This window comes from Brassica oleracea, chromosome C2 (genome assembly GCF_000695525.1).
Source record: "Brassica oleracea var. oleracea cultivar TO1000 chromosome C2, BOL, whole genome shotgun sequence".
NCBI lineage: Eukaryota > Viridiplantae > Streptophyta > Magnoliopsida > Brassicales > Brassicaceae > Brassica > Brassica oleracea.
Genome location: NC_027749.1, coordinates 50076131 through 50088540, shown reverse-complemented (window position 1 = coordinate 50088540; position 12410 = coordinate 50076131). Strand labels below are relative to the sequence as shown.

The window sequence follows — 12410 nt, the reverse complement described above, 5'->3', positions numbered from 1 at the left end:
GCAGTACGGGCTGGTCCATGGTCGATCATCATTTGGTTTATAACAAATCGGAGGTTTTATGCATGAGTTTTTCTAATATATTTTCGTTATAGATTTATATATGATAAATGATGTAGAGTGTAAGAAAGCGATACGCTCTAAGCACGTGGCCACCCAAAGGAACCTCTTTTATGAGAAGACATCATATGTAATATAAACTTTTTTTTTTTGGGCAAAATGTAATATAAACTTAAATTTCTATTGACTTACGTTTTGTATTTTTTTGCTATGTAATCTATTAAAAGTGAATTACAGATAGAAATTAACCCTAATTTTTTAAAAATATATTTACAATTTATACCACTGACCTAATTTCTACATCTTTACTAATTATTAGGTAGTAATCTGCGTTTTGCAGGGGATTATATATTTATATCATTGTTGATTGTATATATTAGAATTATGTATAACATAAAGTGTAGCTTAAGTAAACAGTACATAAAAACTAAAGGTATGATTCAGTTAATTATGATGGTATCGACTCTGTGATTATACGTGATTAATATGTGTAACCGGGAGTCTATGACTCGGGTTTATTCTGACTTGTCGTTGATATACATGTTAACTGTTCGGCAACCAGTGTTATTATACATGTTTTTTGATAAACTGAAGTCTACAACTCGTCTTATTGTCAATAAACTTCGAAAAGATAGGTCAAAACACTCGAAATTTGTTTTTTTCGATAGATTAATGAAAATGAAAAGCAAAACCATAACAATATGGAATAAATTAAAAATAGTTCTCGAAATTAAAAAAACAACATTGAAAAATAAAAGTTTTTTTTTGTCATTAGCTTATTCAGATTCATACTGACTCTGTGAACCACATCGGGAGATCTCCATGTGAATGACGAAAGACGGTTGCTTCTTTAAGACCATGATTAACCGGAATTCTTAATTTAGAGTTGTTAACTCATGATTTGACACCTTTTTTATACTTTTCGGCTAAGAACTAGTTCTTATATCTCTTATTTAAGAGACGGTTTTCAGCTTTTCTTAGTTAAAAACTAAAAACAGTTCTTATCCGAAGCTAAAAGTCTGGGTTAATCATGATCTAACACTACAAAAAAAAGATTCACATAGCGATACTCAAGTTTATCAGAACTTTGTCGGAAGACCTACTCTACGAGGGTTTTCCGAGAAATGTCAATACGTCGGAGTTTGACGGTCGGAAATAGCACGAGGTCGGTACATTGTCGGAAATTACCGAGAACACGTGTACCTCGGAAGTTTTGTCAATAATGGTTGTCGATACGTACCGAGGCTGTTCCGACGACTTTATAAAAATTTATTAAAAAAAATAAATGTGAAAATAACAAAATATATCAATAATTAGAAAATAATATTGAAATCATTTAATATTTATTACAAAAATGTAAATTTAAAATAAAATCATAAAATATTTATTACAAGAATGTAAATCTAACATAAAATATAATAAACTAATTTATTTTGGCAGTTAGAAGATCTACGGTTGAGCGGTGGTGGAAGAAACGGCGACGGCAAGGAAGAAACGGTGAGGGTGGTGCCGTGGATTAAACGGCGAGTCGGCGAGAATGGTGGCCGTGGAACTGGAAGAAACAGAACAGGGATGATGGTGGCTGTGGAAGAAACTGCGGCAGCGAAGGTCGTGAAGAAACGGCGGTGTTAGTGGACGTGGAGGATTGTCGTGTCGGGAAAGATGGTCGTGTAAAAGAGTTGACTTGTCTTTTCCATATAAAATAACAGATCTGAAAAAGAAAGAAGAACAGATCTCGTTAAAGAGACAGTGTGAGACGAAGGGAAAAAGAAACGAGAGAGAAGATAGAAAAAATCAAAGAATAAGTCGAGGAGAAGAAAAAAATTAACTAAGAAAATTGACGGACTTATCAAAACAAAAAAGAAAATTGACGGAGAGAAGTAAAGGAAAGGAAAAAGATAAAGATAAACAATGAAAATGAATGGCTGTGAAGATTTCTCAGTATTTTTTAATAGCTGAATAATGGTAAAGTTAATAAAAATGATAAAGTTAAAATACAAATTGAAATAATAATCGGTTCCGATGAAATTGCGTCTATTCTTATGACGTCTTACCGAGAAAGCAATGCCATTGTCGTTTCTGAGAAAATTCCGAGAGTACGTTTCGATAAACTTCCGATGAAATTTTTATATCGGAACTTACCGATTAATTTCCGACAAATTATGTACGTTCTCGGTAAATTATCAGAAATTCGTCGCAAAGTTTCCTACAACAAAGATTCTCGGAAACTTTTGTCGGAGGGTAGATACTTTTCTTGTAGTTATGTATTAACGCACTGAGCATAAAGAGTTGCCTGACCCTATCTCATGCATGCATACTCATATTTTGTGATACAGACATATACACCCAAAGGCCAAAAGGCAACACATCGGCGAAAGTGATCATGTCAGCGACAATAGCAATTATCTCGATCTCCGTCGTCATCGCAGCCGTATATCTTCTCACAAATTTTGCATTTCCCACCGTAGAGCCGTTAGTCTACTACCACTACTGCTCTCCACCAAAGTACTTTCCAGGATCGTCTTCCAGGTCAAACGTCGACTCGCTACTCAACATGTTCGTAAACTCAGCTTCTATCTATACATACAACAACCTCACCGTCAACGGAAACTACGGACTGCACCAGTGCCGGGGTGATCTCTCCTCCAGTGAGTGCGTTAGTTGTGTCACGCAAGCTGTTAGCCTGCTCCAAAGTGACAGCTTTGGTGAGAGCGGCTGCGCTTTACAGCTCGAAGGCTGCTTAGTGAAGTACGATAACGTTATGTTCTTTGGAGTGGCGGATACGACGGCTATGGTTATGAGTTGCGGAAAACCGGCTGGGTATAAGTATAAGTCGGACGAGTTGACTCAGGCTAAGGTGTTGGTTGATAAAGTGGTTGCAAATAGTGGTACGTCATACAGAGTGGAGAGGTCAGGGGAAGCGCAAGCTGTAGCGCAGTGCACCGGTGATCTTAGTGCAACCGATTGTCAAGACTGTTTGATGGAAGCGATCCAGCGGCTGAAACTTCAACCGTTTTGCGGAACAAGCACTTGGGGTGACGTCTACTTAGCCAAGTGCTACGTTGGTTACTCGTCAAGTGGATCCATCGGCGAAGGTAACTAAAGCCTTCTCTGTTTGGTTGCTTTTTTAGAGGTGGAAAATTAATTTTGCAAATAACTAAAAAGTTTAAAAGTCATAGAATCATTATAAGGCTGTGAGCCTGTGCCCGCAATTTCTATAAAAGAAAGAAGCATAAAAGGTGGGAGTGGAAGAGAGAAAATGGGGGAAAATAGTGACTAAAGTAAATAAAAAGGGACACGGACTAAGCACTTTATCCCCTTATAATAAAGAAAAGCATATTTCTCCTTATCTTCATACGGGCTAAGAAAAACGGGGGAAAATAGTGACTAAAGTAAATAGAAAGGAGAAATTTATGCATGAGTTTCTTCTTATATATTTTCGTTATAGATTTATATATGATAAATGTTTTTTCAATGTAGAGTTTAAGAAAGGGATACGGGCTAAGCACGTGGCCACCCAAAGGAACCTCTTTTACCAGAAGACATCATATGTAATATCTAAACTTAAATCTCTATTGACCTACGTTTTGTATTCTATTGTTATGTTAAGAACAGTGTATACGCTTTTACTCTCGTTAATATAAAAAGTGAGCAGAATTGACGAAAAATTCTTACTATTATTCTTAAAATTTTATTTCAATTAGTGATTTATCTTTGAGCTGTTATAATTAGTTAATATGTAAGTTTACATAGAAAAAATTGGCTCAAATGGATAATTAGAAAATAACTTATACATCCTATCCATATTAAGTTAAGATATGCTATTTTTGCATTTTCGTATTATCAGCAACCGTGTGAATGATCTCGGATTTGATAACGATGTTATGAAAGCTTATGTCGAATCAGATCTTTACAATGCGAACATGGTTATTTGAAGAAAGATTAGATAATTCATAACCTTAAATATTCAAATTAAAATTTGGAAAAAATTTCACAAATTTGATATCATTTTCTAATTTATCTTTAACAGAATCATTTTCATAAATATTTTAACTTTGTGAAATAAAAACTAAACTAACCGTCCTAAATTATTTATAAATATTTAAAAATCATTTATAGAATATTTGTAGAAGCTTTTAAATCTAACTTCACCCTCTGAATACTAAATCCTAAAACATAATCACTAAACTCTAAATCTAAATGTTAGAACATTTTGATTAAATGTATTTTTGAAAATAATAACCAAATTATAGTATTTCAAACAATTTTTAATAGATTTTTTCAGCCATAATATAAAATTATTAAAACTAAAATAACTAAACTTTATTTACTTTTCAAAAAGTAAACCAATTTCAAATTGATACATATTTTCTTAACATTGAATAATTATTTTATTACAAACTATAAAAAATATTACAAACGTTTTTACGACTATATTTTACCCCAGAAGATTGACAAATATCTAGAGAGTTATGTGAGAACCAGTCATTTGTCTTTTTTTTGAAAACCAGTCAAGTTACTTATTTATTTCCAAATGGGTCATTTTGTTTAATATTCATAACAACTCAATTTATTAAGAATATAGCCATGTCTTGATATCTGTGTCAATTTGGTATGAAAGTGGACAACGTTCTCTTTTTCCGCGCGTGAAGATTCGTTAATACAATGGTTGATATTGTACTTTACTATTTTTATTAAATATATAGTATAGAATAATTAATTTATATCAACTACACATTGCGAAGAATGAAGAAAATAAAAAGGATGAAAAAGATTAAGAGTCCGAAGATGAGTAGACAAAATAACATGTAGAGGTAAAGAAGGAAATAACGGGGCGGCGGCGGTAAAGGAGGGAGGGAGAGAGGGATGAAGGATGGAGGGAGAGAGATATAATATGTTTTCATTCTATGTTTATATATAGAATGGAACACAATAAAATTGTGTCTCATTTGAAAATAAAATCTAACTATACTATAAGTATTTATAAAATGACATGGATAAAATTGCATCTATGAAATATTGTGTAAAATTTATAAAATATATGTTTGTTTTATAAGTTTCAAAACATATTAAGTGTAGAAAAAAATCTATGTTCTTATTATGAAAAATACAAAGTTCAATAATTGTTTAAATAGGAACTCGAATCAATTAAAAGTTGATGGGAAAAACATATTTTTGTAAAAAAAAAATTTAAAAAGAGAAAAAAAGTTTGTTCACACGTAAGTGTGTTCATGCCAAGGATAATACAGCAATTATTACACAAATATCATAGCACTTTCTTTGTTATGGCTATACAATCAATTTAAATCTTACAATGGATATGAGGGCAAATTTCTCTTCCCAAATTTCCAAAGGGAACTCTTCCATATGACATACTACTACAAGTCTACAACAAGAGGAGTTGAATGTAATTCACAGCTTTTATTGTTGTCCTATTGCCAAACTAAAAACCATGATTAGAGTTTAAGCTTTTAAAGCTGTTGTGGTTATAATTTATTTTAAAGTTTAATTTTATCCCAGCACACTTTAACCAATAATTTCAAAAGCATTTCTTTAATTTTTAAACAGACCATTTCTTTATACTTACTAGGTGTGTTGCGCGGGGGTCGTTGAGGGAATTGTAGCTTTATCCTTGCAAGTGAGGATGGTGTTGTAGTAGTCAATCGATGAGGTTGCACCAACTTTGGAGAGAATGAGAGACAACATGTTCACTGGCATAGTTTGTAGGCTTAGATCATTGGGTTGTGTTGGCACCATGATCGTGAGTTGCAGGTTTGAGGTGTTTTGGGGTTTTTTTTTTTTTTTTTTGCGTTTACGATGATGATTGTTGTCGTACATTATTTATATGGAAGAGATGACCATGTGTGTCTTTTTGTCTTACTGATTTTGTAACTTAAGCTTTAAGGGTTTTAAGGCAATTATATGCACTACTTTGAATGTTAGGCGTTAATATATCTGTGATTACATATAAATAGAACTGTTGAGGCTCTTCATTTATCCTCGTTTTAGTTTTTAAACTATTAAATAGACGTATATATATTTATACATATTAGTAATGGTCCAAGAAACAAAATACTAATTAAAAAAAAACAACACTGCAACCAAACTAAAGAGAAATAGTATTGTCTCGACGTCGACTGAACAGTTTATAAAAACAGTTTGTAAACATGTATTTGAGTTATGATTGAAGTTTGAAACCTGGTCGAGCAAACCATATGTTTATTTTTTAGACGACTTTCTTTCTTTCAGATAAAAGAAGATCATTAATAGTTTAAGAAAAAATCTCATATACAAAACTGAAGAAACGTGAAGAAACGTTTTCATATCTGAAGAAAGATGAAGCTGTGTTATAGATTAAGAAAAAAAAGAAAGAAAATAGGTTTGAAACAATCCTCACCAATTCATCGAAGAGGAGAATCGTTATCTATATAAAGTCTCCATTCTTGTTGATGTTCCGGGAATCCCAAAAGCTGATGAGTCGACCAACAATGGAGTGAGCAGCTCTGTTGAGGCGAAGAGAGTCGAAAGTGGAGTAGGCGGCGGCGGCGTTAGCAACGGGAACACCTGAGGAAGTCATTTTCATAACGGCGGTTGCAGAGATACACGTTAGTAAAAGTGGGGGAGAAAGTTAAGAGGCAAATGAGAACTCACCATAGACGATCTCTATATATAGGAGTCTCGAGAAGGCGTTACAGGAAGAGATCGAGTTAGCAATGGTTACGCCGGAAGATGAAGCGTCTTGCAACGAAGGATCTGGAAGAAGACGTAACCCTAACAATTACCAAGCCTATGCGAAGCCCACGAAGAAAAAAAAAAGAAACCAATCATATGTTGTTTACCGGGCCGAGTTGCACGAAGCCCACTTAAAACTATACATAGTTCACACTAATTTAAGCCCATCCGTTTAAAAATAATAATAATAATAAATGCGGAGCCCACAAATGTGATAACGTGTTGCATCAGAAGTGATGAAACTGGCTCATTAATAATAATAAATGCGGGGCCCACAAATATGATTATGTGTCGCATCAGAAATGATGAAACTGGCTCATTATAACGTAGATTCTACTTATCTCAATTTTCATTCAAAGTAATAATTATAGTTTTTTAAGTTGCATTCATACCGTTGTTGTTGTCGTACTTTTAGTAGAACAATATCCATCTCCATATCGATCCTTCCTCGCATCACCTCTTTAACCTTTTATTAAATCAGCAACTTGATATTTTAATTTAATTATTATTATTTTTTAGTTCCGATGACTCGTGTAAGAGCATGTCCAATGGTTAGAACCCATGATGGGTTCTAATGATTAGTTTAATAGTTAATTTTGTAATTTGTGAAGTTTAGAACATTTGCTAATGTGATAAATTTATCATGGTCCAATGGGAGAACCTCTTTGAAGTTCTTAAAAAAAAAAAATTAGAAGTTGAATTTTTCAAAATGGAAGCAACTTTTTATACCATAAGAAGAATCCTAATCTGCAACACCCAAGCTTGAAATTCAAAATCTATACAAATGTACTCTCTCTCTCTCTCTCTCTCTCTCTCTCTCTCTCTCTCTCTCTCTCTTTTTCCACAGAGAAACAAAGCTTTGCGGACAATCTACCCTAGGTGTAATTTAAGTGTGAGATGGATACTAGTGAAATAAGTTTACCTCGAGTTGGCTAAGTAAACATCACATATAGACTCATCTGACAAACATCACGGAGATGGAGTTGGCCAAAAGGAACTCCATCTCCTTATCAGTCTCCGAATCATCATCCCTCATGTGAGCGCCTGGAGAACTTCCCTTCCCTTGGACTCCATAACCATAGGGTTGTTGGTGCTGAACGTCACGTGTGGCTGCATCAGCACCAACATGCTTTGAAGAATCACCTTCTCTTTTGGAGAGTGGTGCGTAAGCTGCTGCATTTGGGTTCAATCATGATCCTCCTGACTTCATTGCTAACTCAGATACTAAACAAAGAACAGAGCAAATTGATTACTCTGATTCATACAGTAAAACAATAAGTCTTTTGCTGAACTATCGAAGCAAGCAACAGATTCTCAATTACACAAGCTTATCACAATTCCAATCTGAACAACAATCAAAATTAAAGTCATAGAGAGATCATCGTTAATATGATCAGCTTCTATTGTTCATCGTAACGTCCTAGGAATCGACGGTAATGTACACATAGATTCCCCGAAACCTAAACGGAGAAAGATAACATGAACATACGAACGAAGATGCTATCTAGTATCTAGCCTTTAAGCCATGATCGATCAAACGCGATTCTAGCTATCACATGAACATAGATTGCAGGAATCAAACAGAAACTAAAAAATATCTTCAGAGTAAATATTATCTATGGACGGAACGTTGAAGAAAAAACGAGAGAGAGAGAGAGAGAGAGAGAGAGAGAGAGAGCTTCAGATAAAATATGATCTGTCAACAGAGAAGAAGAAACGAGAGAGAGAGAGAGAGAGAGAGAGAGAGAGAGAGAGAGACGAGCTTACCAGAGAAGAAGAGTCAAACGCGTTGAAGAAGATGGTTCGAGAGGAGAAACAATCGTAACTGCAGAGAAGGAATCAAACGAATCAAACGAAAAAAGAAATCGAGATCAGAAGTGAAATAAAAGATGGAGTTACTGAGATTGGAGGAGGAATCAAACGAAGAAGGAGGTCGAGCAAAAGAGAAGATGGAGAGAAGATGGATTATCCAATACTAAAGGGACACGCAAGGGATTCTTACCCACTCTAAAAATCTCAAATTAAATATTGGTTCTGTGTTTTTATTTTTTTTTCATTTTTTTTATCTTTTGTTTAGAACCCCTTTTAGAACTGTGGTCTAAAGTTGGTGAGATGTCATGTGATTTAATCATTTGCTGGGAATTATTTATTTATTTATATAGAAAAGCCACCAAAGAATAACGAGTTGCTTGCCATTAATCTCATAATTAAATATTTTCTAAAATATTAAGGAGGTGTTATTGGTTTGATTGATTTAAAAATCCACGTAGTATTTATAAATCCAAGTAAAATATGCAAATTCGGAGGTTTTCCCTCGGATTTGAGTCTGTGTATTTTTAACTAAAAAATCCAAACAAATCCATTCAAATCCATTATAAAATCAAATATAATATTAAATCCATACGATTGAATAACACTTGATTTGATACAGAATTTATGAATCATTAAACCAATAACACATGATTTTAATAGAGATTTGAAAATCATAAAACCAATAACACTAGATTTAATTCGGATTTTCAAATCAATTAAAATACAACAACCAATAACCCCTACTAAGAAACAACACATCAGCGAAAGAGAAAGTCATGTCACCGATAAACATAATTATTGCCATCTCCGTCGTAATGGCAGCCGCATCTCTCATCAGAAACTTCTCATCTCCTTCCGACAATAATACCTTTTTCTACTACCACCACTGCACGCAACCAAACTACTTTCGAGGATCGTCTTTTTTCTCCAAGTACCTTCCCGAATCATCTTATGACTCAAATGTCAACACGCTACTCACCTCCCTCGTAAACTCAGCTAATGTCTTTACATATAACCATTTCACTGTCGGAACCTACGGCAAAACCGTCCACGGGATGCACCACTGCCGCAGCGACCTCTCCACACGTCCCGATGATTGCGCTAGATGCGTAGCGCAAGCTGTTCGCATACTACAAAATATCTGTTCGCATACTACAAAACCGTGCTAACAGCGACTACCCTAGAAATCTTATTAAATCAATTACTTGATATATTTATTGGATTTTTACTTTTAGCTCCGATGGCTACTTTCGTAGTTGAACAATTTTTAATCAATGCATAATTACTTTTAAACAAAAAAATTAAAGTTGTTGATATGTCTTTGTTAATTAATAATTTTGGCATTTATTTATTTATTTAGAAACGCCGTGAAAGATAAAGAGTTGCCTGCCACCATCTCAAATTTTTTTTTTTTTTTTTTGCTAACGACCATCTCAAAGTTAACTATAATACTTTTTGAAAATTAATAGATGGTTTTTAACAATATTCAATTTTCTAAGACATTCGAAAGCAGCAAATTAGCGAAAAAGAAGAGCCATGTCACCGATAAACACAATTATTGCCATCTCTGTCGTTATCGCAGCCGCATCTCTCATCAGAAACTTCTCATCTCCTTCCGACAATAATACTTTTTTCTACTACCACCACTGCACGCAACCAAAGTACTTTCGAGGATCGTCTTTTTTCTCCAACTACCTTCCCGGATCATCTTACGACTCAAATGTCAACACGCTACTCACCTCCCTCGTAAACTCAGCTAATGTCTTTACATATAACCATTTCACTGTCGGAACCTACGGCAAAACCGTCCACGGGATGCACCACTGCCGCAGCGACCTCTCCACACGTTCCGATGATTGCGCTAGATGCGTCGCGCAAGCTGCTCGCATACTACAAAATCTCTGTGGCGGCGCGTCCGGCGGCGCGTTGCTTCTCGAAGGCTGTTTCGTGGAGTATGAGAACACTAAGTTCCTCGGCGTGGCGAATAAGACGTTGCTGGCTAGGGTATGCGGGACACCGTGGGGGTATAGCTCGGACGAGTTGACTAAGACCAGTAAGATGGTGAGTTTTGTAGTGGACGCCAATAGCGTACCTTACAGAGCTTGGATAGGAAAGGGATCGCAAGCTGTGGCGCAGTGTACTGGAGACCTTAGTGCGAGTGACTGTAACGACTGTTTGAAGGAAGCGAACAAACAGCTGAAGTCATTGTGTGGAATAACCGCATGGGGTGAAGTTCACTTAGCCAAATGTTACGTGCGTTACTGGTCGCGTGGAGCCACCGGCCACGGTACTAATGCCTTGCTTTTCTACTTGAATCAAATTGATATTATTTTACCGTGATTATTACTAGCTATCAATCAAATTTAATGTTAGGCAAGGCAAAGATTATCGCGTATATGATGTGGCTAGTCTTGAATCAGTGATACACATATTCAGAATAGGCTAAGATTAGACTAGACTACTCACCATGTCGTATGTTATGAGTTAAAATATTTTCATTGGTTATTTTGATAGACGTTTATATACAAGTCTTTTTCTTCGAATTTTATTTATATATATTCAATTGTTACATGTAGATGCTATAATATTACAGATGTAATATTTTTGATACTCATATTGTTTGAGTGCAGCGTATAAGAAAACGTTACCCGGTATGAAGCCAGCCCAGCTCAGGGACGGAACCAAGACTTTTTATCACCGGGGACGAAATTTTTTAGTATATAAATTTCAGACATTATTGATATACGCTTTTTATGTTTCTTTGGTTGTATCTCTATTTTATTTGTTGTGGGACTATATAAATGGATATACTTTATAATACAACTGTTTAGTCTCAAAAATTAATCTATTTTTGTCACATTTTTAAAATCATCTCACTGATATTAGCCGGTTCTTCACATTTTTACCAATATGTTTGAGGAGCCGCAGAGAAACAATGGTTTGAGGAGCCACAGAGATGGAAGAAATAGTTCTCCATGCCTCGCTGTGAATCGTGCGCTGGAAGATGTACCTCATAACAGATAGAAAAACATGGTTCTGTAATTTTGTCAGTTCAAAACAAAAACAATGTATTTTTGTTTGAATCATACAAAACTCAAATAGCTTTAGCCTTCGAATTATTCAAGCTTTTCTAGGATTGGGACCAAATTGCTTTAAAAACTAATTTAAGAAAGTAAAAGTAAATCTAACCACCACACATCCTAGATTTACTTTTAGAGGTTTGATTGTTTGGAGATGATCTACACTAGTTTTTAGTTTTTGATTTTTCAAAAACCATTTTTTACCCAATCAAGATTTCTAAAAAATTGATTCCCTAGGATGTATGGTGGTTTGTCTTTTTTTTTTTGCACATTAATGTGCGGTGGTTAGTCTAAAACAATTATACTTCCCACTAAGATTCACCTTTTTAAAAGTTATCCATCGCGCAGTAGCGGCCCTGAGTACAAGCGGTGGAAGCATGTGCTTCCGGCCCTGCTTTTAATATGTACCATTTCGGCCGTAGAATCTTTGATATCTCCGATAGCTGAGTTGGTTTAACGGTTAGATTAAGTTAGTAGAAGGTGTGAGGTTCGAACTTTAACATGTACATTTTTTTTCTCCTTTAGTTACTAAATAATAGGCTAAAATTAGTTTTGTTGCTTCCAGCCCAATATTTATCCAGGCCGGGCCTGCCATCGCGTTTACATTGATTACAAATGAAAAAAAAAAAAACATCCCCTAGACTATATTTGCGAAGTGATTTATACACAAGTCGACACTATAATCATTTTCGCTGAAAAAAAGATGACATGACACTTAAAATAGATAAC

General features: G+C 34.9%; 2 protein-coding genes and 1 long non-coding RNA gene across 3 annotated transcripts; 2 read left to right on the top strand and 1 right to left on the bottom strand.

Annotated features, from left to right (window-relative positions):
• Positions 1 to 2354: 2354 nt before the first annotated feature.
• LOC106324521 (cysteine-rich repeat secretory protein 12-like) lies at positions 2355 to 3992 on the top strand. The gene is made up of 3 exons (XM_013762478.1): positions 2355 to 3152; positions 3538 to 3691; positions 3905 to 3992. Exons 1-3 carry the CDS (start codon positions 2441 to 2443, stop codon positions 3990 to 3992), a joined length of 954 nt encoding a protein of 317 aa, XP_013617932.1. The 5' UTR covers positions 2355 to 2440.
• Positions 3993 to 7515: 3523 nt separating this feature from the next.
• On the bottom strand, positions 7516 to 8780 carry LOC106326307. The gene is made up of 2 exons (XR_001267195.1): positions 8557 to 8780; positions 7516 to 8013 (listed from the first exon to the last, which is right to left on the bottom strand). It is a non-coding gene; the product is annotated as an uncharacterized LOC106326307 (long non-coding RNA).
• Positions 8781 to 10062: 1282 nt separating this feature from the next.
• Positions 10063 to 11515, top strand: LOC106325553 (cysteine-rich repeat secretory protein 12-like). Its single transcript, XM_013763601.1, has 2 exons — positions 10063 to 10888; positions 11232 to 11515. The coding sequence occupies exons 1-2, from the start codon at positions 10138 to 10140 to the stop codon at positions 11417 to 11419; spliced, it is 939 nt and encodes a 312-aa protein (XP_013619055.1). The 5' UTR covers positions 10063 to 10137; the 3' UTR covers positions 11420 to 11515.
• The last annotated feature ends 895 nt before the right edge of the window (positions 11516 to 12410 follow it).

What these genes read in the sequence shown, in the direction of transcription:
- LOC106325553 (XM_013763601.1), top strand. Translation starts at nt 10,138, where the DNA reads ATGTCACCGATAAACACAATTATTGCCATCTCTGTCGTTATCGCAGCC. An exon ending in GCGTGGAGCCACCGGCCACG is followed by an intron (nt 10,889 to 11,231) that starts GTACTAATGCCT and finishes GTTTGAGTGCAG; the next exon opens with CGTATAAGAAAACGTTACCC.
- LOC106324521 (XM_013762478.1), top strand. Translation starts at nt 2,441, where the DNA reads ATGTCAGCGACAATAGCAATTATCTCGATCTCCGTCGTCATCGCAGCC. An exon ending in AAGTGGATCCATCGGCGAAG is followed by an intron (nt 3,153 to 3,537) that starts GTAACTAAAGCC and finishes TTTTCAATGTAG; the next exon opens with AGTTTAAGAAAGGGATACGG. An exon ending in GTGTATACGCTTTTACTCTC is followed by an intron (nt 3,692 to 3,904) that starts GTTAATATAAAA and finishes TCGTATTATCAG; the next exon opens with CAACCGTGTGAATGATCTCG.